This window comes from Mustelus asterias, chromosome 22, assembly GCF_964213995.1.
Source record: "Mustelus asterias chromosome 22, sMusAst1.hap1.1, whole genome shotgun sequence".
NCBI classification, from domain to species: domain Eukaryota; kingdom Metazoa; phylum Chordata; class Chondrichthyes; order Carcharhiniformes; family Triakidae; genus Mustelus; species Mustelus asterias.
Window position 1 is genome coordinate 70,169,494 of NC_135822.1, and position 27,549 is coordinate 70,197,042.

Genomic DNA, 27,549 nt, shown 5'->3' on the forward strand with positions numbered 1-27,549 from the left:
TGGCCTTGTGTTTTGCTCACTGCTGGTCAGGGCCTGGGGAAAGCCAAAGGAAATGTCCGTCATTGAGGCCTTTTGGTTGAGCGAAGAGAACAGTAACTTTGATTGTTCACGATCCAACCGTGGCTCAATTTCATTTTGGATTTCACGAGGGGGAAAAAAAGGCAGCTGGAAGATTTACTCCTGTTTTTGCAGCTAGTGGACAAATTCTGCAGTGGTCCTCACAGAAGCTTGCAGCAGAAAGCGGTCAGCAGGGTTAGCTTGGGGACCTGTGGGATGGCAGCAGGACATCCGCTGCCAGCTCTCGAGGAAGGAGTGACGGCACCTACTCTTGTCAAATCTGTTGAGGAAAGGTGGAGCGTTACGTAGCCAGCAAGGGCTGTACTCTGCACAGAATCTGACTTCAAAGGAATAGCTGGAAGACTGAGCAGAATTAAAGTGAATTCAAGAGGGCAGTGGCATACCTTGAGTCCCAGGAAGAATAAATCAACCGTGAAACTTTTCACATATAAGGGAATTATTGCGGGATTGACGGGGGGAGGGGGGGGGGGGATGCGGTGTAGGGGTGGGGAGTTGCAAGTAGAACTATAGCACAAGTTGGAATCGGGTGATGTGGTTGCTTTGTTTAATTAGTTTTTGGTACACCAGAAAGTTTATTTTTGTTTAGAAACTGAGAGTTTGGATTTCTTGTTTAAATGTTAACAGCTCCGAGCAGGATTGGAATCCAGCTCTGATGATTGTTGGGTCACTTCAAGATGGGCAAACTGTAGCTCATGGAGTGCCGCAGTGCTGGGGCCTCAACTATTTACCAAACGCATGAATGACTTGGATGAAAGGGCCAACTGTATTGGAGCCAGATTTGGTGACAATATGGGGATAGAATCATAGAATTCCTCCAATGTAGAAGGAGACCATTCGGCCCATCGAGTCTGCACCAACTCTCTGACAGAGCATCTTACACAAGCCCATGCGCCACCCTATCCCCGTAACCCAAAGCTTTTAAGTTTAAAGTTTATTTATTAATGTGACAAGTCGGCTTACATCAACACAGCAATGAAGTTACTGTGAAAATCCCCTAGTCACCACACTCCGACTCCTGTTCGGGTACACCGAGGGAGAATTTAGCATGGTCAATGCACCTAACCAGCACATCTTTCGGACTGTGGGAGGAACATTAAGAGCGTTCAAATGGTTATTGGATAAACATATGGATGATATTGGAATAGTGTAGATTAGAGGGGCTTTAGATTGGTTCCACTGGTCAGCGCAACATCGAGGGCCGAAGGGCCTGTACTGCGCTGTAATGTTCTATGAAACCGGATCACGTGGCGGAAATCCACACAGACACGGGGAGAACGTGCAGACTCCACACAGACAGGGACCCAAGCCGGGAATTGAACCCGGGTCCCTTGCGCTGTGAGGCAGCAGTGCTAACCACTGTGCCACCGTGCTGTCCATCGGTGTGAAAGCCAGTTGTGAGGAGGATACAGATGGGTTAAATGCGTGGGCAAAGTTTTTTCTGATGGAATATATGTGGGAAAATATGAGGTTGTCCACTTCAGCTGTAAGAGGTGCAGAGTACAGTATTATTTAAATAAACAGACTGTCGAATGTGACAATACACTGGGATTTGGGGATTACAAAATGTTAGCATTCATGTCCCACAGGTCGTAAGAAGTCATCTGGACTGTTGGCTTTTGTAGCAAGGTGGATGGAGCACAAAAATAGGGAAGCCTTGTTGCAAGTGTACAGGGATTACTGAAAGCACAACTGGAATCCTGCGCACAGTTTTGGACTCTTTTACTTGAGGAAATATATACTTTGTGACGCTAATGTACCTTTCAGAAATGTATTTTCTAAATCATGTTCTCTGCAGTTTGTGAGCTGGCCTTTTGGTTTCATTGTGGCACCGACTGTCTGGCTAGAAGACCTTATTGCTGCTTCAATGGCTCAAATGAGGTTTTGTTTATGTTTACTCTGGGGCCCTCCAGTACTTTCTGGGATTGTTTTATGACCTTGCCTTGTGGGAGGAATGATTGATTGACAAGTCACAGTTAGGTGGATCCTCCCCAGAAAAACCAAAGGATTCATTTTCAGTTTTAGCTTAGGAGGAGAGTGGACATCAGACGGAAAGAGTGTTTCTTTCTCTCTCTCTCTCTCTATCTATCTCTCCCATGGTTTTGGGAATTCTACTTTTAGCGGAAAGCAAGGTTCCTGGCCTTCCTCGAGTGGCAAATCTGCTGTTGGTCATTGGATTGCCTAGAGTCTCTCACTCTCTCTCTCTCTTCCTGGCGTTTTGGCAAGCTGTTCTGAGTATATGCAGAGGGCTGCTAGAAGTTACAAGGCTGGGAAGGCAGAGTATCGATTCTCCAACTAAAGTTCCAACATCCCATGAACATTCGTATTTGCTGTGTTAAACTTGTGGCAAGGGTTTTGGTGATGGGATTTGTTTGGTTGGAACGGTATTTAGCTGTTAAAGGTTATACAACATCATCATTGTTGTTTTGTTTGTAATTGGTAAAAGTTATTGCTAATTTTCTTTCCATACATGTCAATTTTCTTTAGTAAACTTTGATAAAAGCTCCCTAGTGGGTCACTTGAATCATACCCTGAAGTGAAACATCTCATGCCCACCCGAGCCAAATTCAAATTGCAAAACTTATGATCCAGACGGGTTCTATAAAACACTTTGGAGTCCTGACCTGGATTACAATAATTTGCATTGGATGTAATACAGAGAAGATTCACTGAGTTGATTCCTGAGATAAAGGGGTTTGTTTCATGAGGAGAGGTTGAGCAAGTTGGTCTATACTCCTTGGAGTTTAGGAGAATGAGAGGTGATCTTATTCTGAGGGGGAGGATAGATGCTGAAAGGATGTATCCTTTGATGGGGGAATGTAGAACGAGGCGGTATAGTTTCAGAATAAAGGGCGACTCATTTAAGATGGAGTTGAGGAGGAGATTCAGAAGAGAGTTGTTGGCCTTTGGACTTCTCTTCCCCAGAGAGCAGTGGAGACAGGGTCATTAATCAAGGCAGAGTTCGATTTCTAATCAAAAAGGTAGTCCAGAGTTATGGGGGCATGCAGGCAGGAAAATGGGGTTAATGTCACAATCAAATCAGCCATCATCTTATCATTTGATTTATTATTGTCACGTGTATTAACATACAGTGAAAAGTATTGTTTCTTGCGCGCTATACAGACAGAGCAGACCGCTCATAGAGAAGGAAAGGAGAGAGTGCAGAATGTAGTGTTACAGTCATAGCTAGGGTGTAGAGAAAGATCAACTTAATGTGAGGTAGGTCCATTCAAAAGTCTGACGGCAGCAGGGAAGAAGCTGTTCATGAGTCGGTTGGTACGTGACCTCAGACTTTTGTATCTTTTTCCCAAAGGAAGAAGGCGGAAGAGAGAATGTCCGGGGTGCATGGGGTCCTTAATTATGCTGGCTGCTTTGCCGAGGCAGCGGGAAGTGTAGCCAGAGTCAATGGATGGGAAGCTGGTTGGTGTGATGGACTGGGCATCATTCATGACCTTTTGTAGTTCCTTGTGGTCTTGGGCAGAGCAGGAGCCACACCAAGCTGTGATACAACCAGAAAGAATGGCGTAGTAGGCTTGAGGGGCACAATGGCCTCCTGCTCCGAGGTATCGCTTTTGGGGTTAAAAGGATCAAGGGATATGGGGGAAAGGGGGGGAATCAGGATTGATGAGCTATCAAAATGAATAGCGGAGTAGGCTCGAAGGGCCGAATGGCCTACTCCTGCTTCTAGTTTCTATGTTTCTCCCAGTGGGAAATGAAAATGATCGGAGATGACACTTGCTGTCGCATGGCGATGGAGGAGAACTTCCTTGTCACGTTTCCTTCCTGCTGTGTCGAACTCTTACACTTGCTAATTTGGTGTTCATTCCACGTGAGAGGTATCAGCTGGCTGAGATGGTGTTTACCCTGAGTCAACACAGAGGAGGAAGGGGCAACCCCACCCAACATGCCACGGCTCCACCACAGGGATGATTAGCAGACAATAAATGTCACTGAGTTGCAGAGGACGAAACTGGGAGAAATTTTAAAAAGCAAAATTGGGGAAGTGGGAGCGTGGGCCGGTATCTTTGATTCAGCAAGTTAGGCTGATTAGTGGAGAGAGCAGTGGTCGGAGTCTTTTCCACTCGTGAGTGTTAGAATGTAACCGGTGATAACATTGGATCTGATGTAATGTGACCAATGGTAACAAGCTCTAAGGGTCAGCTGACCCAGTAAACCATGCAACCAGAATGATGTGATGACCAACTGACTCAGTATAAATAAGAACCTGTGAGGTACTGCATTTTGGAAAGTCTAATATAGATAGAAAATATACAGTGAATGGCAGAACCCTTAAGAGTATTGATAGGTGGAGGGATCTGGGTCGACAGGTACACAGGTCACTGAAAGTGGCAATGCAGGTGGAGAAGGTAGTCAAGAAGGCATACGGCATACTTGCCTTCATTGGCCGGGGCATTGAGTTTAAAAATTGGCAAGTCATGTTGCAGCTTTATAGAACCTTAGTTAGGCCGCACTTGGAATATAGTGTTCAATTCTGGTCGCCACACTACCAGAAGGATGTGGAGGCTTTGGAGAGGGTACAGAAAAGATTTATCAGGATGTTGCCTGGTATGGTTTCTCCAAGGTTGGAGAAACTTGGTTTGTTCTCATGGAACGACGGAAGTTGAGGGGTGACCTGATAGAGGTCTACAAGATTATGAGAGGCATGGACAGAGTGGATAGTCAGAAGCTTTTTCCCAGGGTGGAAGAGTCAATTACTAGGTGGCACAGGTTTAAGGTGCGAGGGGCAAGGTTTAAAGGAGATGTACAATGCAAGTTTTTTACACAGAGGGTGGTGGGTGCCTGGAACTCGCTGCTGGGGGAGGTAGTGGAAGCAGATACAATAATGACTTTTAAAGGGCGTCTTGTCAAATACATGAATAGGATGGGAATAGAGGGATATGATTCTCGGAAGGCGCGGAGGAGGTTTAGTTCAGTTGGGCAGCATGGTCGGTGCAGGCTTGGAGGGCCGAAGGGCCTGTTCCTGTGCTGTAATTTTCTTTGTTCTTTGTTCTGTTGGGAATTGTGGGGAATTTGGAGTGGCCCAGGGTGAGGCCTCAAGTCTGGAGTAATGAAGTTTCTTTATTAAATCTTTTCTTTGATTTATAAGTTGGAGTAAATTTTGTTGTTTTTTTTATTGTCTACGCTGGAAGAGCTCCTTTTGGGACAACAGTGGGGATGGGGTGGGGGGAAGGTAGCTGGCCACACACAACCTCGCACTGGTTGGCTCATTGGCTACGCATGCACAAAATCTCTGCCCGTCCCGTTAGCCCTTGGAATCAAAGGCCTGGGTGTCCCATTTCTAGGACATCTGGATAGCTGTTCAGTTACTGCAAACCACCAACATCAGTCTGGGTCTGTGCGTGCAGACTGAGACTGCGGCCAAACCATCCCATCACCCCAGCCAGATATGTGTCAGAGCATGGACAGAGATTGGATAGCTAACAGCAAGCGGAGAGTATTATCTGTATCTCATGGGATGTGGGCATGGCTGGCTAGACCAGCATTTAATGCCCCATCCCTAATTGCCCTTGAGGTGGTGATGAGCCGTGGTCCTCTGACGCTAATTCTGAGGGTCAGAGTTATTCATCACTTGGAGAGGCAAGGATTAATCAAGGATAGTCAGCATGGCTTAATCAGGGGAGATCATGTCTGACAAATTTGATTGCATGTTTCTCAGAGGTGACTAGGTTGTAGATGAGGGCAGTGCAGTTGATATAGTCAACACGGATTCAGTAAGGCCTTTGACAAGGCCCCGCATGGGGGACTGATCAAGAAGGTAAGGGTTCAGGGGAATCCAGGGCAATTGGGCAAATTGGGTCCAAGATTGGCTTACGGGCAGAGGGCTATGGATGTCGAAGGTTGTTTTTGTGACTGGAAGTCTGTGTCCAGTGGTGTACATGATGTGGAGATGCCGGCGTTGGTGTACCACAGGGATCGGTACTGGGTTCCTTGCTGTTTTGTAGTGTATATTAATGATCTAGATGTGAATGTGGGGGTATGGTCAGTAAGATTGCACATGACATGAAAATTGGTGGTGTGGTAAATAGGGAGGAGGATTACTGGACGATACACATGGATGGGTCAGATATGGCAAATTGAATTTAACTCTGAAAAGTGTGAGGCGATGCATTTTGGGGAGGGGGGGACTAGCAAGCTAAGGGAATACACAATGAACAGTAAGATGCTAGGAAGTACAGAGGATCAGAGGGACTGGGGCTGTGTGTCCCAAGATCCCTGAAGGCATATGGGATATTTGCCTTTATTAGCTGAGGCATTGAGTACAAGGGTAGGGAGGTTGTGATAGAGCTGTATAAAACACTGGTTAGACCACAGCTAGAGTAATGTGTGTACATTATAGGAAGGATGTCGTTGCACTGGAGAGGGTTCAGAGGAGATTCGCCAGGATGTTGGCTGGGCTGGAGCGTTTCAGCTATGAAGAGAAGCTGGATGGGATGGGGTTGTTTCCCTCAGAGCAGAGACTTCATTGAGGTGTACAAAATTATGAGGGATGTAGATAGGGTAGATAGGAAGAAACCTTTACCCTTCATAGAGGGGTCAGTAACCAGGGGGCATAGATTAAGGTGGCACAGTGGTTAGCACTGCTGCCTCACAGCTCCAGGGACCTGGGTTCAATTCTCAGCTTGGGTCACTGCCTGTGTGGAGTCTGCACGTTCTCCCCGTGTCTGCTTGGGTTTCCTCCGGGTGCTCCAGTTTCCTCCCATAGTCCGAAAGACGTGCTGGTTAGGTGCATTGGCTGTGCTAAATTCACCCTTACTGTCACAGGGACTAGCTAAGGGTTACAGGAATAGGGCCTGGGTGGGATTGTGTTGGGGTGCAGACTCGATGGACCGAATGGCACTGCCGGGATTCTATGATCCTAACAGGCCAGGTTAGGGGCTGTGGGGCACACAAGTGAATGTGGGTGCAGTGCGTAAAGAGGATGCCTGAGCTACTGAGCTCTGGGAAGTGGCAGTGTCAGCTCACTGCAGAGTGACGCTCAGAGGCCATTGGGCAGTGTTAAACACAGGGTAGTCAGAGAGAAGGGTCACACGGAGGGTTCAGCAGCTGGTGATGTGCGGGATCTGAATGTGTGCCAGCCACTTCTCTCACACACACACTGTTCTGTCAGCTTCAGGACATCCTGCCTATTAATCACTCACCGGAGAGGGGGGGAGGGCTCAGGGGCTGCGGGAGGTGCGTTTGTGTGTATGAGTAATATCACCCTAATTGTAATATGTCCACCTTCTTTCCAGGACCATATTCTTGGTGCTATTTTTCTCTCAGTATGCAAGGAATGTCAAGCTTCCTCTTCCGATTTATCAGTACAAAAAGGGATGGACAGCATACAAGTTACAACTCTTCAAAATGTTCCCAGTAAGTAGCTGCTCGCTGTGGGGAGGATAAAGTCTTTTAAAGTTTAATTTTATTAGTGTCACCAGCAGGCTTACATTAAACACCGCAATGAAGTTACTGTGAAACTCTCCTAGTCGCCACACTCCAGCGCCTGTTCGGGTACACCTGAGGGAGAATTTAGCACGGACAATGTACCTAAGCAACACTTCTTTCGAGGAAACTGGAGGAAACCCACGCAGACACGGGGAGAACGTGCAGACTCTGCACAGACAGTGACCCAAGCTGGGAATCGAACCCGGGTCCCTGGCGCTATGAAGCAGTGGTGCTAATCACTGTGCCACCCCAGGATCGCCCTGCTTTATGTTGAAAATCGTAACAGGGGATTTTGACATACAAGCTACCTGAAATCTCAGCTTAACTTCACATCCCAGAGACACAGCACACCCTCAGTACTGCACTGGAATCTCCTCAGAGATTCGCTCTGAAACATTACCACAGCCTTCATAGATTGAAGGGTAATCACTTCTAGTACCTGAGGCGGCACGGTGGTTAGCACTGCTGCCTCACAGCGCCAGAGACCCGGGTTCAATTCCAGCACCGGGTCACTGTCTGTGTGGAGTTTGCACATTCTCTCTGTGTCTGCGTGGGTTTCCTCCAGGTGCTCAGGTTTCCTCCCACAGTCTGAAAGATGTGCAGGTTAGATGGATTGGCCATGCTAAATTGACCCTTAATGCCAGGGGGACTCGTAGGGTAAATACATGGGCGGTAAGGGATAGGGTAGGATTGTTGTTGGTGTAGGCTTGATGGGCCGAATGGCCTCCTTCTGCACCGTAGGGATTCTATGGTTCTAGATGCAGTAGCTGCTCTGTGCACAGTAAGATTCCACAGAACAACTTGTCTCTGTTGAATGGTGGGATATTTGACCAGGACACTGAGGGAGGGTCTGTTGTTTCCTTCCAGGAGTTTGGATCTGCGATCCCACGTATTCCTTCAATAGGCGAAGCAGCGATCGTGCTGCAGTGCCTGATGGGAAGGTAGATCACTTTGACCCTGTGGCATTCCCGCCCAGAACCACACTGCAGCCTGAGTCAAGGCTTGGGAGTGCTGGGGTTTGATGCCTGGACCTTACTGTAAGGGAACAGGCAGCGAGTGAGAGGAACGACAGTCTGGTCGCCCCTTTCATAAGATCATAAGAACTAGGAGCAGGAGTAGGCCATCTGGCCCCTCGAGCCTGCTCTGCCATTCAATAAGATCATGGCTGATCTTTTCGTGGACTCAGCTCCACTTACCCGCCCGCTCACCATAACCCTTAATTCCTTTACTGTTCAAAAATTTATCTATCCTTGCCTTAAAAACATTCAATGAGGTAGCCTCAACTGCTTCACTGGGCAGGGAATTCCACAGATTCACAACCCTTTGTGTGAAGAAGTTCCTCCTCAACTCAGTCCTAAATCTGCTTCCCCTTATTTTGAAGCTCTGCCCCCTAATTCTTGTTTCACCCACCAGTGGAAGCAACTTCCCTGCTTCTATCTTATCCATTCCCTTCATAATCTTAGATGTTTCTATAAGATCCCCCCTCATTCTCCTGAATTCCAATGAGTGTAGCCCCAGTCTGCTCAGTCTCTCCTCATAAGCCAACCCTCTCAGCTTTCCCACGCTGTCCTGCCATGTGGGAACACAGCGAAGGGACGGAGCTGGGATGGGCAATGCATGGGGATAGACCAACTTGGTAAGAGGGAGGCTTCTTGTGACCTTCGGGTGGGAAAGAGGGAAGGAGGGGGGGTGGGGGGGGGGGGGGGGGGGAGGAAATGGGAATGTTAATGTTGCTGTGTTACAGTCGTTGTCTGATGTCCTGCAATTTCCTCCTGCAGATTATACTGGCCATCTTAGTCTCCTGGCTTCTCTGCTTCATTTTCACGGTAACTGATGTCTTCCCAGCCGACAGTCAGCAGTATGGCTACTACGCCCGCACGGACGCTCGGAAAGGTGTCCTCTCTGTGGCTCCCTGGTTCAAGGTTCCTTACCCTTGTAAGTCAGCCTGGTGTCGAGTGTTAAAAGCTGCATTAGTGTTCTCCCCCGGCCCCTCTTGCCCCACGTCGGATTGTGACGTAGATCCAGGTGGGGAGGGAATATTCCTCTCGCCCATTCCCTCCAAACAATCAAAGCAAGATACTGCGGATGCTGGAATTTGAACCAGCAGCAGCAGCAAGTGTTGGGGAATGTCAGCAGCTCTGACAGCCTCTGGGGAATGAGAACAAAGTTCACATCTCGTGTCAGTGATCATTAATATTGTGTAATATCTCAAAATACTCCAAAAGCTCGTGCTGCCAATAAACCTGGACTTTAACCTGGTGTTGTGAGACTTCTCACTGTACAAATTACTTCTGTATTGCTGTAAGGTGGAGTTGCCAGCGTTAGACTGGGGTAGGGACAGTAAGAAGTCTCACAACACCAGGTTAAAGTCCAACAGGTTTATTTGGAATCAAGAGCTTTTGGAGCACTGCCCCTTCATCAGGTGAGTCACTCAAATCTGTAATGATCTCGTGATTGTGTCGCTGTCTATATCTGCCCTGTTTGTGAACCAACCTCTCCACTCACCTGATGAAGGAGCAGCGCTCCGTAAGCTCGTGATTCCAAATAAACCTGTTGGACTTTACAGAAGTCTCACAACACCAGGTTATTGATGTGCATTGGGGGGGGGGACGTGTCAAAGTCTCACTGAACAGAATCTACCCTCTGCTTGGAAACTGAACTTGGTTCATATCCAACAGATTGAATGTTGTTAGGAATGTGCTGAGATTTGAGCAAGAGCTGGTGTGTGCGTGAGATGTTGAGGAATCCTGTCCTTTGCTGACTCTCTGTTGCCTTTTCTCCTGTAGGTCAGTGGGGTTTACCCACCTTCTCCGCGGCAGGCGTCATTGGCATGCTCAGTGCTGTTGTTGCCAGTATTATTGAGTCCATTGGTGATTATTATGCCTGTGCCAGGCTGTCCTGTGCACCTCCGCCACCCGTTCATGCCATCAACAGGTAGGCAAACTGTGCCTCTGCACATCTCTCTCTCCCCGCTCTCCCCCAGGTGTCTCTCTCTGTTTCCCCCTTCCCCTCTCGCGCTCTCTCTCTCTGTTTCCCCCTTCCCCTCTCGCGCTCTCTCTCTCTCTCTCTGTTTCCCCCTTCCCCTCTCGCGCTCTCTCTCTCTCTCTCTGTTTCCCCCTTCCCCTCTCGCTCTCTCTCTCTCTCTCTGTTTCCCCCTTCCCCTCTCGCTCTCTCTCTCTGTTTCCCCCTTCCCCTCTCGCTCTCTCTCTCTGTTTCCCCCTTCCCCTCTCGCTCTCTCTCTCTGTTTCCCCCTTCCCCTCTCGCTCTCTCTCTCTGTTTCCCCCTTCCCCTCTCGCTCTCTCTCTCTGTTTCCCCCTTCCCCTCTCGCTCTCTCTCTCTGTTTCCCCCTTCCTCTCTCGCGCTCTCTCTCTCTCCTCTCTCTGTCTATTTAAGCGAGTGCAGATTGGAAATCTATCCCATTAGAAAGGTTTGTTTCTTCGGAAGAAACTTCAAATGCAGACAATGAACAGATAACAAAACTTCCTCCAACTTATAAATCAAAGAAAGGGTTTAATAAAGAAACTTTGTTACTCCAAACTTGAGGCCTCGCCCTGGGCCATTCCAATCTCCCCACAATTCCCAACAGGTTCTTATTTATAGTGAGTCAGCTGACCATCACATCATTCTGTCATTGGTTCCATGGTTTACTGGGTCAGCTGACCCTTGCAGCTTGCTGCCATTGGTCACATTACATCCAATACAAAGTAGTCACTGCTTACATTCTAACAAGGTTGCCTGGAGATGGCATCCTGACCGTCATTGATTCCACTCTTAATGAGCACACAGTCTGTCCTCGGCCTTCTGCTCGTTTCATTGCACCTCGGTTGCCGTAGCGACGGCTCGTTGAGCAGGCTTGGTGGATTTTAATGCAGGTTTTCGGAAAGCATCTTTGAGTGAACTGGACTCCGTGGCAAGGCTTGTGTCAGTTCAGGAGTGTTGACCTGTAAGCTCGCTGACTGATAGCACATCCAAAGATTCCGATCACTTGGCCACTCTCAGATTACTAACATCATCACATCTTATAGAATCACAGAATCCCTGCAGTGCAGAAGGAGGCCATTCGGCCCATCGAGCCTGCACCGATCACAAGCCCACCCAGGCCCTATCCCCGTAACCCCTCACGCTTACACTGCTAATCCCCCTGATACTAAGGGGCAATTCAGCATGGCCAATTCATCTAACCCGCACGTCTTTCGGACTGTGGGAGGAAACCCATGCAGACACGGGGAGAACGTGCAGACTCCGCACAGAGAATGACCCAGGGCAGGAATTGAACCCAGGTCTCTGGCGCTGTGAGGCAGCAGTGCTAACCCACTGTCCCTTGTAAGCGTGTTTCTCACTGAGACCAACATGCTCATGGCTTTAACCCCACAGTGGGGGGGTACTGGATACCCGGGCAGGAGGGGGCAGGTAGCTGTGGTTAGTAAAGGGAGTGGGTGGGGGTGGGAGAGGGGAGATGTGGAAGGTCTGCGGACCCTTCTCCTGTCAGTTTGGAAGGTTTCTTGGCTGTGCCAAGAGCAGCCATCTGGCCGTTCATTGTGTCTCTCTGTGTATCCGGTGGACGTTGTGGTGAAGAACAACATTGGTGTAAAGCCCTCACTCACCACGTTCCTGGAGTTGGAACCAGGCTGAGAAGAAGCAGAGAAACATAGACGTAGCAGATAGGAGCTGGAGGAGGCCATTCAGCCCTTCACGCCTGCTCCGCCATTCATTATGGTCAAAGCTGATCGTCCAACTCAATAGCCTAATCCTGCTTTCTCCCCATAATCTTTGATCCTATTGGCCCCAAGTGCTGTATGGCCGTTATTGGCCAATGAGAAAGATTGAAAAGAAGTCTTTCTCTCCCGCATCACTCATCACCATGGAGTCAATCACAGCCTCCAATCACGCCACGGGTGAGGCAGTGAAGTCTCGATCCGACAGGAAGGAAGGGCAGAGATCTGCTCGAAGGGAAGGTGATAACCTCGCGGTATTATCACTGGGCTGTTAATCCAGAAACTCAGCTAATGTTCTGGGGACCCGGCTTCGAATCCCGCCACGGCAGACGGTGGAATTTGAATTCAATTTTTTTTTAAAGATCTGGATTTAAGAATCTACTGATGACCATGAAACCATTGTCGATAGTTGGCACAGTGGTTAGCACTGCTGCCTCACAGCGCCAGGGACCCGGGTTCGATTCCCGGCTTGGGTCGCTGCCTGTGTGGAGTCTGCACGTTCTCCCCGTGTCTGCGTGGGTTTCCTCCGGGTGCTCTGGTTTCCTCCCACAGTCCAAAGATGTGTGGGTTAGGTTGATTGGCTATGCTAAATCGGCCCTTAGTGTCAGGGGGACTAGCTAGGGTAAATGCATGGGGATAGAGCTTGGGGGGGGGAGGGTGGGGGAGGGGTGGGGGGATTGTGGTCGGTGCAGATTCGATGGGCCAAATGGCCTCCTTCTGTGCTGTATGATTCTTTGATTGTCGGAAAAACCCATCTGGTTCACTTAAGGACAGCAGATTTCCTTCCCTATTCTGGTCTGGCCTATATGTGACTCCAGAGCCACAGCAATGTGGTTGACTCTCAACTGCCCTCCAAGGGCAACTAGGGATGGGCAATAAATGTCCCACGAATGAATAATAAAAGATCTGCCAGTGCTTCATCACGGACTCCTGTCTCATCGTCTTCACTGAGGGATCCGGCAGAGCTGAGCTGTGATGCCTGCTGTAGTCGAATTGCCTGTGCCACTCTGGCCTGAGATTGCAGTGAAAGAATAGCAATCAGACCTTCACAATGGAACGACTGTGCGTTGTATAATGTTGAGTGACTCCTGCCACTGTGACTCTCTTTATTATTGTAGGGGCATCATGGTCGAAGGCTTATCTTGTGTTTTGGATGGATTGTTTGGTACGGGTAACGGCTCAACATCCTCCAGCCCGAACATTGGAGTATTGGGAATCACCAAGGTAAGGATGCGATTGGTTTGCAGATTTGTGCCCCTTGAGCAGGGAGCAGATTGCCTAAGCAGCCCCGCTCGTGTCCTGTGAGTCCTAGACCTGGCTGTCAGTGAGCAAAGTGACAACTCTGGTCAGCAATTTAACCACTCCTACAGTCTGTTCTTCTTAGCATCATAGAATCCCTACAGTGCAGAAGGAGGCCATTCGAGCTTGCATTAACAACAATCCCACCCAGGCCCTATCCCCATAACCCCGTGTATTTACCCTGCTAATCCCCCTGACATTAAGGAACAATTTAGCATGGCCTCCATTTACTTCATCAATCCCTTTTTAAATTTTATATACCTCGATCAGATTCCCCCCTCATCCTTCTAAACTAGAAGCCCAAACTGTTTAATCTCTCCTCATACCACAACTCCCCGGGATCATCCCACCGTGAGGGAGCGTTCTTGGCTAATGCTTTTGTTGTTTATCTCCAGGTCGGGAGCAGAAGGGTGATCCAGTATGGAGCTGCGATGATGCTTCTGTTGGGAATGGTTGGGAAATTCAGCGCCCTCTTTGCGTCTCTCCCAGACCCAGTCCTCGGGGCCCTCTTCTGTACTTTATTTGGTAGGTGCCTGTCATTAATCTCTGGGCTTTCTCCTGATGTCGGGCCAGCAGGGCTTTGGGCATTCACGGTGTTATTGTGCCCTGAGACGCTGTGAGTGGACTGAGAGATAGGGGATGGGCGTGACGGAGTCATTCAGGGACTGGCACAGGGCGACCGAGACAGTGAGTGAGGCAGCTCCCACACCGAGATTCAGAGCAGTACAGAACGTGATGCTCCCATCTCAGACAGTGCCCAGTGCGGTGTGACGTATTACTGGGACAACAGGAGGCAGATTCTGTCTGCCAGCCAGCACGGCAGAACGCAGGAACTGGTGAAGATTGAGGGCACTGATTAATAATCTCCACTTTGGGATGAGAGAAACAGGAGCTGACCTACATTTAGCAGACTGATTTACATCGAGAAGCAGAGAAACTGGGTCGCCAGCAAAAATGAAGGAACTTGGAATCAGGTTAAATCTATATTGAGATACGAGGTAGAATAACAGAAACTTGCTGGCAGTCTGAAATGGGAACAATAGGAATTAAATCATCACCGACCAACAGCTACCCCTTCAATAGTGATTCCCTGTAACTAAGATAATAAAACACTATTGATTCCTGCACTGTCAGAGGGTCAGTGCTGTGGGAGCGCCGCACTGTCAGGAGGGTCAGTACTGAGGGAGTGCCGCATTGTCAGAGGGTCAGTGCTGAGGGAGTGTCGCACTATCACAGGGTCAGTGCTGAGGGAGTGCCGCACTGTCAGAGGGTCAGTATTGAGGGAGTGCCGCATTGTCAGAGGATCAGTACTGAGGGAGTGCCGCACTGTCAGAGGGTCAGTACTGAGGGAGTGCTGCACTGTCGGAGGGTCAGTGCTGAAGGGCCGCCGCACTGTCAGAGGGTCAGTACTGAGGGAGCGCTGCACTGTCGGAGGGTCAGTGCTGAAGGGCCGCCGCACTGTCGGAGGGTCAGTGCTGAGGGAGTGCTGCATTGTCAGAGGGTCAGTGCTGTGGGAGTGCCGCACTGTCAGAGGGTCAGTGCTGTGGGAGCGCCGCACTGTCAGGAGGGTCAGTACTGAGGGAGTGCCGCATTGTCAGAGGGTCAGTGCTGAGGGAGTGTCGCACTATCACAGGGTCAGTGCTGAGGGAGTGCCGCACTGTCAGAGGGTCAGTATTGAGGGAGTGCCGCATTGTCAGAGGATCAGTACTGAGGGAGTGCCGCACTGTCAGAGGGTCAGTACTGAGGGAGTGCTGCACTGTCGGAGGGTCAGTACTGAGGGAGCGCTGCACTGTCGGAGGGTCAGTGCTGAAGGGCCGCCGCACTGTCGGAGGGTCAGTGCTGAGGGAGTGCTGCATTGTCAGAGGGTCAGTGCTGTGGGAGTGCCGCACTGTCAGAGGGTCAGTGCTGAGGGAGTGCTGCATTGTCAGAGGGTCAGTGCTGAGGGAGTGCCGCACTGTCAGAGGGTCAGTGCTGAGGGAGCACTGCACTGTCGGAGGGTCAGTGCTGAGGGAGTGCTACATTGTCAGAGGGTCAGTGCTGTGGGAGTGCCGCACTGTCAGGGGGGTCAGTACTGAGGGAGTGCCGCACTGTCACAGGGTCAGTGCTGTGGCAGTGTCGCAGGGTCAGTGCTGTGGCAGTGTCGCACTGTCAGAGGGTCAATACTGAGGGAGTGCCGCATTGTCAGAGGATCAGTACTGAGGGAGTGCCGCACTGTCAGAGGGTCAGTACTGAGGGAGTGCCGCATTGTCAGAGGGTCAGTGCTGAGGGAGCACTGCACTGTCGGAGGGTCAGTGCTGAGGGAGTGCTGCATTGTCAGAGGGTCAGTGCTGAGGGAGTGCTGCATTGTCAGAGGGTCAGTGCTGAGGGAGCACTGCACTGTCGCAGGGTCAGTGCTGTGGGAGTGCCGCACTGTCAGGGGGGTCAGTACTGAGGGAGTGCCGCACTGTCACAGGGTCAGTGCTGTGGCAGTGTGGCAGTGTCGCACTGTCAGAGGGTCAATACTGAGGGAGTGCCGCACTGTCAGAGGGTCAGTACTGAGGGAGCGCTGCACTGTCGGAGGGTCAGTGCTGAAGGGCCGCCGCACTGTCGGAGGGTCAGTGCTGAGGGAGTGCTGCATTGTCAGAGGGTCAGTGCTGTGGGAGTGCCGCACTGTCGGAGGGTCAGTGCTGAGGGAGTGCTACATTGTCAGAGGGTCAGTGCTGTGGGAGTGCCGCACTGTCAGGGGGGTCAGTACTGAGGGAGTGCCGCACTGTCACAGGGTCAGTGCTGTGGCAGTGTCGCAGGGTCAGTGCTGTGGCAGTGTCGCACTGTCAGAGGGTCAGTACTGAGGGAGTGCTGCACTGTCAGAGGGTTGGTGCTGAGGGAGCGCTGCACTGTCAGAGGGTCAGTACTGAGGGAGCGCTGCACTGTCAGAGGGTCAGTACTGAGGGAGTGCTGCACTGTCAGAGGGTCAGTACTGAGGGAGTGCTGCACTGTCAGAGGGTCAGTGCTGAGGGAGTGCCGCACTGTCAGAGGGTCAGGACTGAGGGAACGCTGCACTGTCAGAGGAACCTTTGTGTAAACTGATTTTGATGATGGCCTGTTCTTTGTGTAGGCATGATTACAGCTGTAGGACTGTCCAATCTTCAGTTTGTTGACCTCAATTCATCACGGAACCTCTTCGTCCTTGGGTTTTCCATCTTCTTTGGGCTAATGTTACCGAGTTATCTGAAGCAGAATCCTCTTGTGACGGGTAAGTCTGTGCAACCTGTAATGACCCTGTGTTGTTCTAGCTAACACTGTCCAGGGGACTCAACAAGCCAGGATCGGCCAGTGTCATTGAGGAGTTCCCGGAGTTACACACCCTGCTTAAACAGACTTCTCTGCTCTGGGAGCTGGCAGAGGTTTGATGGGTCAAATGGCCTGATCCTAGGCTTCATGACTCTGTTAGCTGTGAAGGAATCCTTTCCCTTCCCAAGTCACACTGGATGGCACTTTGATTCCCAGCTGCTGAGGTGGCACGGTGGCACAGTGGTTAGCACTGCTGCCTCACAGTGCCAGGGACCCGGGTTCGATTCCTGGCTTGGGTCACTGTCTATGTGGCGTTTGCACGTTCTCCCCGTGTCCGGGTTTTCTCCGGGTGCTCCGGTTTCCTCCCACAGACTGAAAGACGTGCTGGTTAGGTGCATTGGCCGTGCTAAATTCTCCCTCAGTGTACCCGAACAGGCGCCGGAGTGTGGTGACGAGGGGATTTTCACAGTAACTACATTTGCGGTGTTAATGCAAACCTACTTGTGACTAATAAATAAATTTGAAACTTAAAATTTTAAACCAGTTCACAGCACAGGGACTGAGAAAGAAGTGTTCATACAAATGGGTGCATTCAGCCTCAAATCGGGTACAGAATGGGGAAGGAGGGAGGGGGGTGTGGAGGGGAGGAGGTGGGGGTGGGGGGTAAGGAGTGGTGTAGGGGGAGGGGATGTGTGGGGAGAGGGCAGTGTGAGGGTGTGTGGAGAGGGGGTGTGGGGGGGAGTGGGGGTGTGGGGGGAGGGGGGGAGGAGGGTGTTGGGGGGGGGTAGTGGGGGTGTTGGGGGGAGGGTGGGTGGGTGGGTGGGAGCAGTGTGGGGGGGGGGGGCAGAAAGACTGGGTTAAAAGAGAGACACCCAAGCAAGAAAATAATGAATTTCGGTTGAAGCTTTTAAAAATCTCCCACAATAATTAAAACCTGACGGAGTGAGACTCCAGACTTGGAAAGGTTACTTTCCGGGGTTAAAGATGTTGTTTGGCAATAATGGATATTAACACATCGTTCACAGGGCTGTGAAATTGGAATAATTGAATTTATTATCTGGCTGCCTTGTGTTAACATCTGCTGTGCCGATTATAGAATCTTCATGTCGTTCAATATGTTCCACTGGCACGACAGACAGACAGTGAGTGGCAGCTCTCAGACAGCGGGTTCCAGATGTTGTATGTTGTTTTCATATCATGTGACATGGCTGTGCCATCAGTAACAATCAGACCTCTTTGGCTTACCCTCACTGTGACTGTAAATTGTTCACTCACTATGAGCTGCTGTAAAGACTTCTTACTGTGCTTACCCCAGTCCAACGCCGGCATCTCCACATCGTAAATCTGCTCACACAGGGCCGAGAGTCGACAGTTGATGCTGCCGGCGCGTGGCGACTTGCGAATTGTTCCCAATGTATTCTCTAATTCTATCTTTTACTCTCATTCCATGCTCTTCAAACTCTTAACTCTTCTAAACTCTCTAATAACGTTCTATTTAACACCACATTCTGCACCCTCTTCTTTCCTATTTGATTTATTATTGTCACATGTATTAGTATGCAGTGAAAAGGATTTTTTTTTTTTGCACGCTACACAGTCAAAGCATACTGTTCATAGAGAAGGAAAGGAGAGAGTGCAGGATGTAGTGTTACAGTCATAGCTAGGGTGTAGAGAAAGATCAACTTAGTGCGGGGTAGGTCCATTCAAAAGTCTGACAGCAGCAGGGAAGAAGCTGTTCTTGAGTCGGTTGGTCCGTGACCGCAGACTTTTGTATCTTTTTCCCGACGGAAGAAGGTGGAAGAGAGAATGTCCGGGGTGCGTGAAGTCCTTGATTATGCTGGCTGCTTTGCCGAGGCAGCGGGAAGTGTAGACAGAGTCAACGGATGGGAGGCTGGTTTGAGTGATGGATTGGGCTTCATTCGCAACCCTTTGTAGTTCCTTGCGGTCTTGGGCAGAGCAGGAGCCATACCAAGCTGTGATACAACCAGAAAGAATGCTTTCTATGGTGCATCTGTAGAAGTTGGTGAGAGTCATAGCGGACATGCCAAATTTCCTTAGTCTTCTGAGAAAGTAGAGCGGTTGGTGGGCTTTCTTAACTATAGTGTCGGCATGGGGCGGCCAGGACAGGTTGTTGGTGATCTGGACGCCTAAATACCTTTCCCCTATGTACTCTATGAACGGTATGCCTTGCCTGTATAGCGTGCCAGAAACAATACTTTTCACTGTATCCCAATACATGTGACAATAATGAATCAGTTTAAAAAGAGAGGGTTTTGAGGAATAATTGAGGATGAGTGGTGGTTGAAGCTACTCCTGATGATGTGCCTGCCTCCTCCACACACGTGTGAGTCTCTCCCCCACTCACTCCGGCCTTGTGCTTCCTCTGACAGGTATTGCTGAAGTCGACCAGGTCCTCAACGTGCTGCTGACAACCGCCATGTTCGTCGGAGGCTGTGTGGCTTTCCTATTGGACAACACCATCCCAGGTGGGTCTGCATGCCCGAGTGATGCCGGGACGCCCCGCGCGGCTGCCCCGGATGCCTCACCCTGTTTCGGTGAGCTGTGATATCGGCATCTTAACTGGCTGATGCTGTGTTAGTGTGGGGAGCTCTGCCCTGTGACCTGACAGTGATGGTAACATGGTGAACTTCTTCCAAGAAGAGCAGTGTCGTTCTCCCTGGTGTTACATCCAATATTTATCCCTCAGTCAACATTGCTGAAACAGCTGGTCTCCTCATAGCGCCATACAGATGTTATGGTGCAGAGAGAGGCCATTCAGCCCATCTTTGCTGGCCAAAAACACAGGATAAAGAAATTAGCCACTCATTTTAATTCCCCTTTCCAGCAACTGACCTTGCCAGTCCCAACTCTTCAGATACAGATCTGGGGACCTTTATTAAACCAGCTGAGTGTTTTGGTCTCAACTGTACGCTAATACATGGGACAATAATAAATCAAAGCAAAAACCACCAACTCTGGCTGTGAATTCCAGACCCCACCACCCTCTGGTGAGAATATTGGTCCTCGTGTCTGGGTGGCATGGACAAGGTGGGCCGCAGGGCCTGTTTCCATGGTGAAAACCTCGCTGACTCCCCCCGCTAATCCTGTGACCAATCACCTTCAATCCATGCCCCCACCTTCCCCAGTATTTGACCCCTCGGCAAAGGGGAAAGGGGTCTTTCCTGTCTCCGCTGTCTTGACCCCTTAAAACTTCACACACTCATGATCTCATTGCTGTTTCTGGGATCTTGCTGTGCATAAGATAGCGCCCCCCGCCCTCCCCTCCCCGGCATTGTAACAGTGACCACACAGCATGGTTTGCGAGGAACTTGGAGATGATCTGAGGTGTGGAGAAGCCGTTCTTTTTTTAAAAAATAAATGTTTTAAACGTTGGATAGGGGGGGGCGGGGGGGTGCACGGCGACCTTTCACCTCTCAACCTTTCCTCTCCTGACAGGAACCATTGAAGAGCGAGGTCTTCGCAAGTGGAAGGCGGGAGTGAGTGGGGCCAAATCGCTGGACAGCAAAGAGACTTACAACTTGCCCTTTGGCATGAGATACTTGAAGAAGTACAAACTGTTCAGTTACCTGCCCATCAGCCCCACGTTTACAGGGTACCCTTGGGGCAGGTGCCAGGAACAGGGCAACGTCCGCAGGCGAGACGAGGATGCCGAGGCCTCCGTATAGCATGTAGCCAGCCGTCCTATCCTCTTCTAGTTTTTAGGATTTCATTCCACTGTTCTGTTTGTGCCCTCAGCGATGCGGGTGCGGGGGGGGGGTGTGCAGGTACAGCTTCTGTGTGTCCCCGCAAGATAACAACAAGAAGAAGCAAGCTCTTCCGATGTCCCGGCTGGGACTGGAGCCTAGCCTGAGCCTTTGGGCCGTTTGGAAGGCTTTGTTGGGGACTGTCACCCTGAGCTGCAGCGTGGTGGTGGAACCTCATCACTCGCCCCTATCAGTGTTGGCAAAAGAAAACAGCGCTAGGAGTCCACAATCAGCCCCCCCCCCCCCCCCCCCTCTCTCACACACCCTTCCCTCTCCCGCACTCCCACCCCAGTCAGAATGCGACACTAACCCACCACACAGGGGTGAGCGGCTGCGGGGGTGGAGGGGTGGATACAGAACGGGCATGTCATCTTGCCGTAGGTGTGTGTGTGTGTGAGAGAGTGAGTAACTGTGTCAGGGGGAAATGCCATGAGTAAGCTCAGGCTGTTCAGCCCATCGAGCCTGTCTGCTGGATGGCTCAGCTTCCCCCCACCCCCCCCCCCCCGAGCCCCACTCCATCCCCGCTGAGGTCTCCAGCCACCAGAATTCATTCCAAACATTTGAAAGCCTTGCAAGGAAGATGGATTCTCCCCGTGTGGGGTCTGCCTTTCTTCATTTTGCACTCACTCCAGTGTTTGTTTGGTCTGAATTTGCTTCTTTTTTGTAAAGCCGTGTTAGCGTTTGATGCCTACCTCTGTGAGGTCGGGCCTGGTTAAATCTTTGCTGTGGGTTGGTGTCCCTCAGGCTGCCTCCTGTCCCTTTTCCTGGCTATTGCTGCTCTGTGCAGACTCTAGAAGCTGCGGTGTGGGGAATCTCTCTCACTGCTTCACTCCCTGTGCTGCTTCCGTCTCCCCTCCCTCTCCCTGTCACTCACCATCCTCCTTGTCACCCTCTGTGTTTGTCACTCCCCCCCACAGTGACCTCTCTGCTTAATCCCTGAGGAAAAGCTGTCCCCCTGCCCCCCTCAGCACTCCCGGATCGTGCTGATTGGCAGGTGGATTCCATTCGGCAGATCCCGGTGAGTTAAGAGGATGAATAGGGGAGGTGCTGTGCTCACACTGACACCATGGCTCTGCTGCCAATTCCGACTCCTAAGCACCAAGCCCCATATACCAGTCCATTAACACTCAGCAGGGTTGGGACAGACCCATAGACTGGGTGCTTGGCCAAACCTCTCTGCTAAGTCTGTTTTATTGATTAAACCCCCTGAGCTAAAGGTCATGTTCCATCCACTGGGCACTGATCCCTCTCCTTTCCTCCAGTCACAGGGGTGTAGTTACGGGTTAATCTGATTGGCCTCCTGTAGAAGGATATTTGGGAATGGACTGGCAGGATGAGGAATTAGTGCAGGATAATACCTGCCCGTATGGAGAAATGGGCATCTTTCCATCCTTTGCCTCACTGGCACACCATTCCAGTTCTGGATATTAGGCCCACTGTTTCCTGGGTGGCACGGTGGCATAGTGGTTAGCACTGCTGCCTCACAGCGCCAGGGACCTGGGTTCAATTCCAGCCTTGGGTCTCTGTCTGTGTGGAGCCTGCACGTTCTCCCCGTGTCTGCGTGGGTTTCCTCCCACACTCCAAAGATGTGTGGGTTAGGTTGATTGGCCATGCTAAATTGACCCTAGTGTCAGGGCCTGGGTGGGACTGTGGACGGTGCAGACTCGTTGGGCCAAATGGCCACTTTCTGAACTATAGCCACCAACCCCTCCCCCACCAAAGGTAGAGGGGGTTCCAGTCGCCCAACAGAAATCCTGAGGCCCACACTCTCAGGTCCATTTACCCCCTTACCCTCCTCCCCCCACCCCCCCTTCCCCTGCCAGGCACCCCACCAACCATCTGTCTCTCGGGCTGGAGAGTGAAGATCAGTCAGATCTTCGTGTGGCCCATGCCCGGTCTGGCTGTGTGTGGTACTTGCTGCGTGCCAGAGCCAGGCCTGGCATTGATTGATCACTTGCGAGAGGGGGGTTGGCAGGAGGAGACTGGCACTCTGGAGGTTGTCCGGGGAGAGTGGAGGCTGACAATGATTTCTGTTGATTTGAGGAGTGGAGGAGGGGACCACACCTCCAAATGTCACCAACATTGCAGATTGATTCAGATGGAGAGGAAAGGAAAAACATTCATCATGAGATCCTCAGGAATGTACTGTAGTTCCCACTAACCTTGTCCTGAATGTGACTCCACCTCAGTTGGGAAATACCAGTGTGATAACGGGAAGCCAGCTCCCCGAGTTACAAGGTCTCACCTTCCGGAGATGCAAGGATGAAGTGCTGCTGTCCCACTCATAATGACTGGGAAAAACTTCCATTCTTTTATGGCATGTGGGCGTCGCTGATTAGACCAACATTCGTTCGCCATCCCTCATTGCCCCTTGAGAAGGTGACGGTGAGCTGCCTTCTTGAACCCGCTGCAGGTCCCTGTGGTGTAGGTACACCCACTGTGCTGTTAGGATGGGAGTTCCAGGATTTTGATCCAGTGATGATGAAGGAATTGCAATTCTAATGCCAGTTGGGATGGTGTGTGGTTTGGAGGGAAGGTTCTAAGTGGCGGTTTTCCCAGGTACCTGCTGCCCTTGTCCTCCTGTAGAAGTTGCAGGTTTGGAAGGTGCTGTCAAAGGAGCCTTGGTGAATTGCTGCAATGCATCTTGTAGATGGTCCACACTGCTGCCACTTTGTCAGTGTTGGAGGGAGTGAATGTTTGTAGATGTGGTGCCAATCAAGCGGGGCTGCTTTGTCCTGGATGGTGTCAGGCTTCTTGAGTGTTGTTGGAGCTGCCCCCATCCAGGCAAGTGGGGAGTATTCCATCAGATTCCTGATTTGTGCCTTGTAGATGGTGGACAGGCTTTGGGGAGTCAGGAGGTGAGTTACTCACTGCATGATTCCCAGCCTCTTACCTGCTCATGTCGCCACTGTGTTTATATGGCTGGTCCAGTTCAGTTTCTGGCCAATGGTAACTCCAAGGATGTTGATAGTGGGGGATTCAGCGATGGTTAAGGGAAGTCACTCTTATCTCTTGAATGCAGTTGTCTTGTACATGTTTGGACCAAGGCTGGAATGAGGTCAGGAGCTGAGTGACCCTGGTGGAACCCCCCCCCCCCCCCCCCGAGTGTCTTGTTGCTGAATAAGCGCAGCTTGATTCCACAGTGGATGGCACTTTCCATCACTTTACTGAAGATCAAGAGTAGACTATTAGTCATCTTGCACCAAAGACTAAACTTGTGTTTGGAGAGAGAGCAATGGTGACCAGTGTACATTCAAGCACTGGAACAAGACAGCGAGTGAGCTCCCCAGGGGACTCCCTCGGCAACTATGAAGATTGAATGAGTGGGTGGAGATGTTTGACCTCTTCCTCGGACACACCACTGTCCCGTGTAGCCTGGTGGTCAGGCCTGAGTGTGATGACAGTGCCTTGTCCGGGAGTGATCACCACACAGTGTTTGCGGAGACTCTCTGAGGGCGAGGGGACACTGGAGGGAAGGTCACAGATCAGCAGTGAGGGGTGAGAAAGCATCGAGGGGCTGAATGGCTGCCTCTTGTTTCTGTGAGTCACATGTAGGCCAGACCGGGTAAGGATGGCAGATTTCCTTCCCTAAAGGACATTAGTGAACCTGATGGGTTTTCCCTTTGTGTCCTCTCTGCAGCCACGGTCAGTGGGGCCCACGTGAGCCCTGTCTGTGTTTTTGGGATATATTAGACTTTGCAGACTAATCTCCATTCAGGGGGGAAGAGCAGAGAGTGTGAGGGGGAGGGGGGGAGCCACTGTCCCCTCCCCAATTTCCCACCAAGGCTGCCCATTCTCAGAAAGTCTTTCCATTTTGTTTGGTGTGTACGGTCCCTTGAGATGTTCAGGTTTGGATGCCAGAGATTTCTACAAGTCTTTGACCTGGAGTTGTGATGCAGGCAATGGGTTCCTTTGACCCTTTGCCTGCATGCCATTAGCCCCTCTCGCACCCTCCGAGATTAGCCAAGTGACTGCTTGAGGTGCACCTTTCTCCTGATGCCCTTCGCCTCCCTCGTTTGTGACCATTCTCAGTAAACAAGAGCAAACTAATCACCCAGAAAGCATTGGGGTGTTCCACCGTCAGAAGCTCCATTGACTCTGGTGGCACAGTGCAGCAAACCGGTTTTATGCTGTGGCCCTCAGAGTCAAGTTAACTTTCACCAGTTTGAACCTGGATTAGCAGAACAATGGAGACCCGTTTGTCCTCTCCGACTCACGAGAACGTCCTCTCGTGAGGAGAACACGTGAGTTTGTTGAGATGTCAATGTGTTTCCCAAGGATGAGCGAACGCTGAGGGTGTTGCACTGATGTGGCAGCACAGATAAGGAAAAATAAAGTTGTGTTAGACTCAAAACCGTCTAATCATGAGATGGTGTGAAAGGATACAACAGACCAAGCCGATGCAGCATGGTGTGGCTTCTCATTTTTCAGGGGTTAACTTGATGGTTTTGGTGAACGGGATCAGCAGAAAGTCTTGACGGGTTGTGCTCAGTTTCATCTCCGTCCCACTAAGCAGCCGAGATGGTTGGAGTCCACTTTATCCCACGGTTGAGAAAGCATGCATCCTCATACCTATGGAAATATGTTCCTCAAGTCCACCATTTTGTGCAAGCCCAGTTTTAATCACTTCACACCGGGTGGCCCTGTTGTCTGAATGCTAAGCTCTGGCATTCTCAGAAGTCTCCCCGTCTCACAGTCTCTCCGTCTCCTGTCCTGTCCCCTCCATAAACCCTAGCTCTTTGACCAAGTTTGGTCACCTATCCTAATCTCTCCTTGTGCATCCTCTGAACAATGCTCTTGTGAAGAAGCTAGGGATATCTCGGTAAGTTGAGGTATGATATTCTTTCTAGCATTGTGTCATCAATCAACAGGACAAATGAAGTGTTTCCAGTGTCAACAGGGACAGATGGTGTTGGGTAAATGTCTCCACTATGGATGTGTTATATTGTTCAGGAACTTGGTGATTTTTTTCCCTTGTGTGCTTGTTTGATAACACACACCTCGCCATTTAATGATCGATGTGGAGGGCTCCGGCCTCACCCCTGCCTGAACAAGAACTGGAGCATGAGGACACCATGGCACAGGGTGTTTCACCAATGTGATGTACTGTAATGTACAAAGAGTGCCCCCTGTGGGTGCCGCAGATCCCTCCCCTCTCCTCCCCCCTACTTGATGATACTGGTGAAGAAGGAAGACCCAGCACAGCCCCGGCCCACTGCCCCTTCCTTTAGAGGGGAATGTGGTCACCATCCCCATGAGGGCAGCTTGGTCTTTTCAGTGCCCCTTCTTGTGCCCACCTTCACCCCTTGGTCACTCACTGTCGATGCTCATGTGCAGGGAAGAGTTGGCAAGGTCGAGCCCTTCTTGCCTGTGTGGGTCCAAGACCACTGATATCCAATCTCAATCCTGACATTGGCACTGGCTCCAAAAACATGTGTTAATTAAAAGCAAAACGCTGCGGATGCTGGAATCTGAAACAGAAACGGAAAATGCTGGAAAATCTCAGCAGGTCTGACAGCATCTGTGGGGAGAGAAGAGAGCCAACGTTTCGAGTCAGAATGACCCTTCGTCAGACATGTTATTTGATGGGTCAATGTTGGGGGGGGAGGGGGGGCAGGGGAGGGAGACACGGAACTCGTAGTAAGCACCCTGATCATGCGAATATCACTTGTCTTTGGATTAGCATAGATGTGAAGGTTTCAAACAAAGAATACCTCTCTTAAAGGACCCTCTATCTTGGAGAATGGACTGTTCACTGCCCCATGGTTCCAACACCTGGCAGCTTGTGTCTCTCATGATTCCTCCAAGTTCTCTCCGACTGGCTCACCAGCTTTCTCCCTCCTCCCTCTGCCTCTGTTTGTGTCTCTCAGGTCTATGGGTCCTCCAAGCGCTCTCCAACTGGATCACCAGATCTCTCCTCCCTCTGCCTCTGTTTGTCTCTCTCAGGCCTATATGAGTCTGTTGCATTGAGTCAGGTTGATAAGCCATGTAAAGTGGGCAGATTGGGGCATGTGAGGCATTGAGTGATGGGGACACGTCTACCCCTCTTGACTTTCGGTAGTTACGCTCTGGGGAAGAGCCAGGTGTTCTGGCTGAGCGAGAGTTTTGGGGGGGTGGGGGGGGGGGGGGGGGGTTTCCTGGGACAGGGGGGGTGGAGGGGAAAGGATCATTCCTGAGGATGGATGGTACCAAAGATGGACCAACTTGGGAAGGAGCTGGCATCTGTTGCTGGCTGTACAATGTGTCACCAGTATGGAGGAAGTGGTCTCTTCAGCTGGGGAAAAGTCAGCCTCCCTGTTCACCCTTCCCCATCCTAATCCTCTGGAGTAAGCATATACACTCCTCTGTGCTGCCACCATCGTCGAACAGCTACACATGTTGGGCATCCACAGGGGCGGATTCAATTAGCGGCTGAGAGTATGTATCGAGCGGGGAGTGAAATGAATTGTTAGCAAGTTGCTGAGCAGGTTAGTACTGAAAGTACGCAGGTACAGCATGTAATTAAGAAGCCTAATGGAATATTATCCTTTTATTACTGGAGAAATTGAACGTAAAAGGAGAACATTAAGCTTCAGTTCCACAATGTGGTGGTGAGATCACATCTCCAATACTGCGTGTAATTTTGGTCTCCTTATTTAAGGAAGGAAGTTAATGTGTTGGAGGTGGTTCCGAGGAGGTTTACTGGAATGATACCTGGAATGTCTTATCAGGAAAGGACTTGTTCCCACTGGAATTTAGAAAAAGGAGGGTGACTTATCCTGAAAGATATTGACAAAGTGGAGAGGATGTTTCCTCTTGTGGGTGTGTCCAGAACTAGGGGGGGAGCACTGTGTTAAAATTCGAGTCATCCTTATAGGACAGAGGTGAGGAGAAGTTCTTTCTTTGGAGGAGTGTGGGCCTTTGGAACTCTCTGCCTCAGAAGGGGGCGTGGATTGTTGGGGGAGAGTGGGGGGAGGGGGGGGTGCATTGTTGGACAAGGG

General features: G+C 50.6%; 1 protein-coding gene across 2 annotated transcripts in view; it reads left to right on the forward strand.

The window, feature by feature from the left end:
* Positions 1 to 27,549, forward strand: part of slc23a2 (solute carrier family 23 member 2) — a 315,342-nt gene that overhangs the window by 53,607 nt on the left and 234,186 nt on the right. Inside the window, exons 9-16 of one of the 2 annotated variants that reach the window (XR_013500581.1) lie at positions 7,329 to 7,449; positions 9,300 to 9,456; positions 10,308 to 10,455; positions 13,355 to 13,460; positions 13,931 to 14,060; positions 16,630 to 16,767; positions 19,196 to 19,291; positions 20,262 to 22,024. Coding sequence is in view for 1 of the 2 variants with exons in the window: in XM_078239601.1 (XP_078095727.1) it covers positions 7,329 to 7,449; positions 9,300 to 9,456; positions 10,308 to 10,455; positions 13,355 to 13,460; positions 13,931 to 14,060; positions 16,630 to 16,767; positions 19,196 to 19,291; positions 20,262 to 20,491 (1,126 nt within the window). In the remaining variant the exon portion in view is untranslated. Of the gene's footprint in view, positions 1 to 7,328; positions 7,450 to 9,299; positions 9,457 to 10,307; positions 10,456 to 13,354; positions 13,461 to 13,930; positions 14,061 to 16,629; positions 16,768 to 19,195; positions 19,292 to 20,261; positions 26,686 to 27,549 lie in introns of those variants that run through there. The other variant, XM_078239601.1, reaches the window with a different exon arrangement.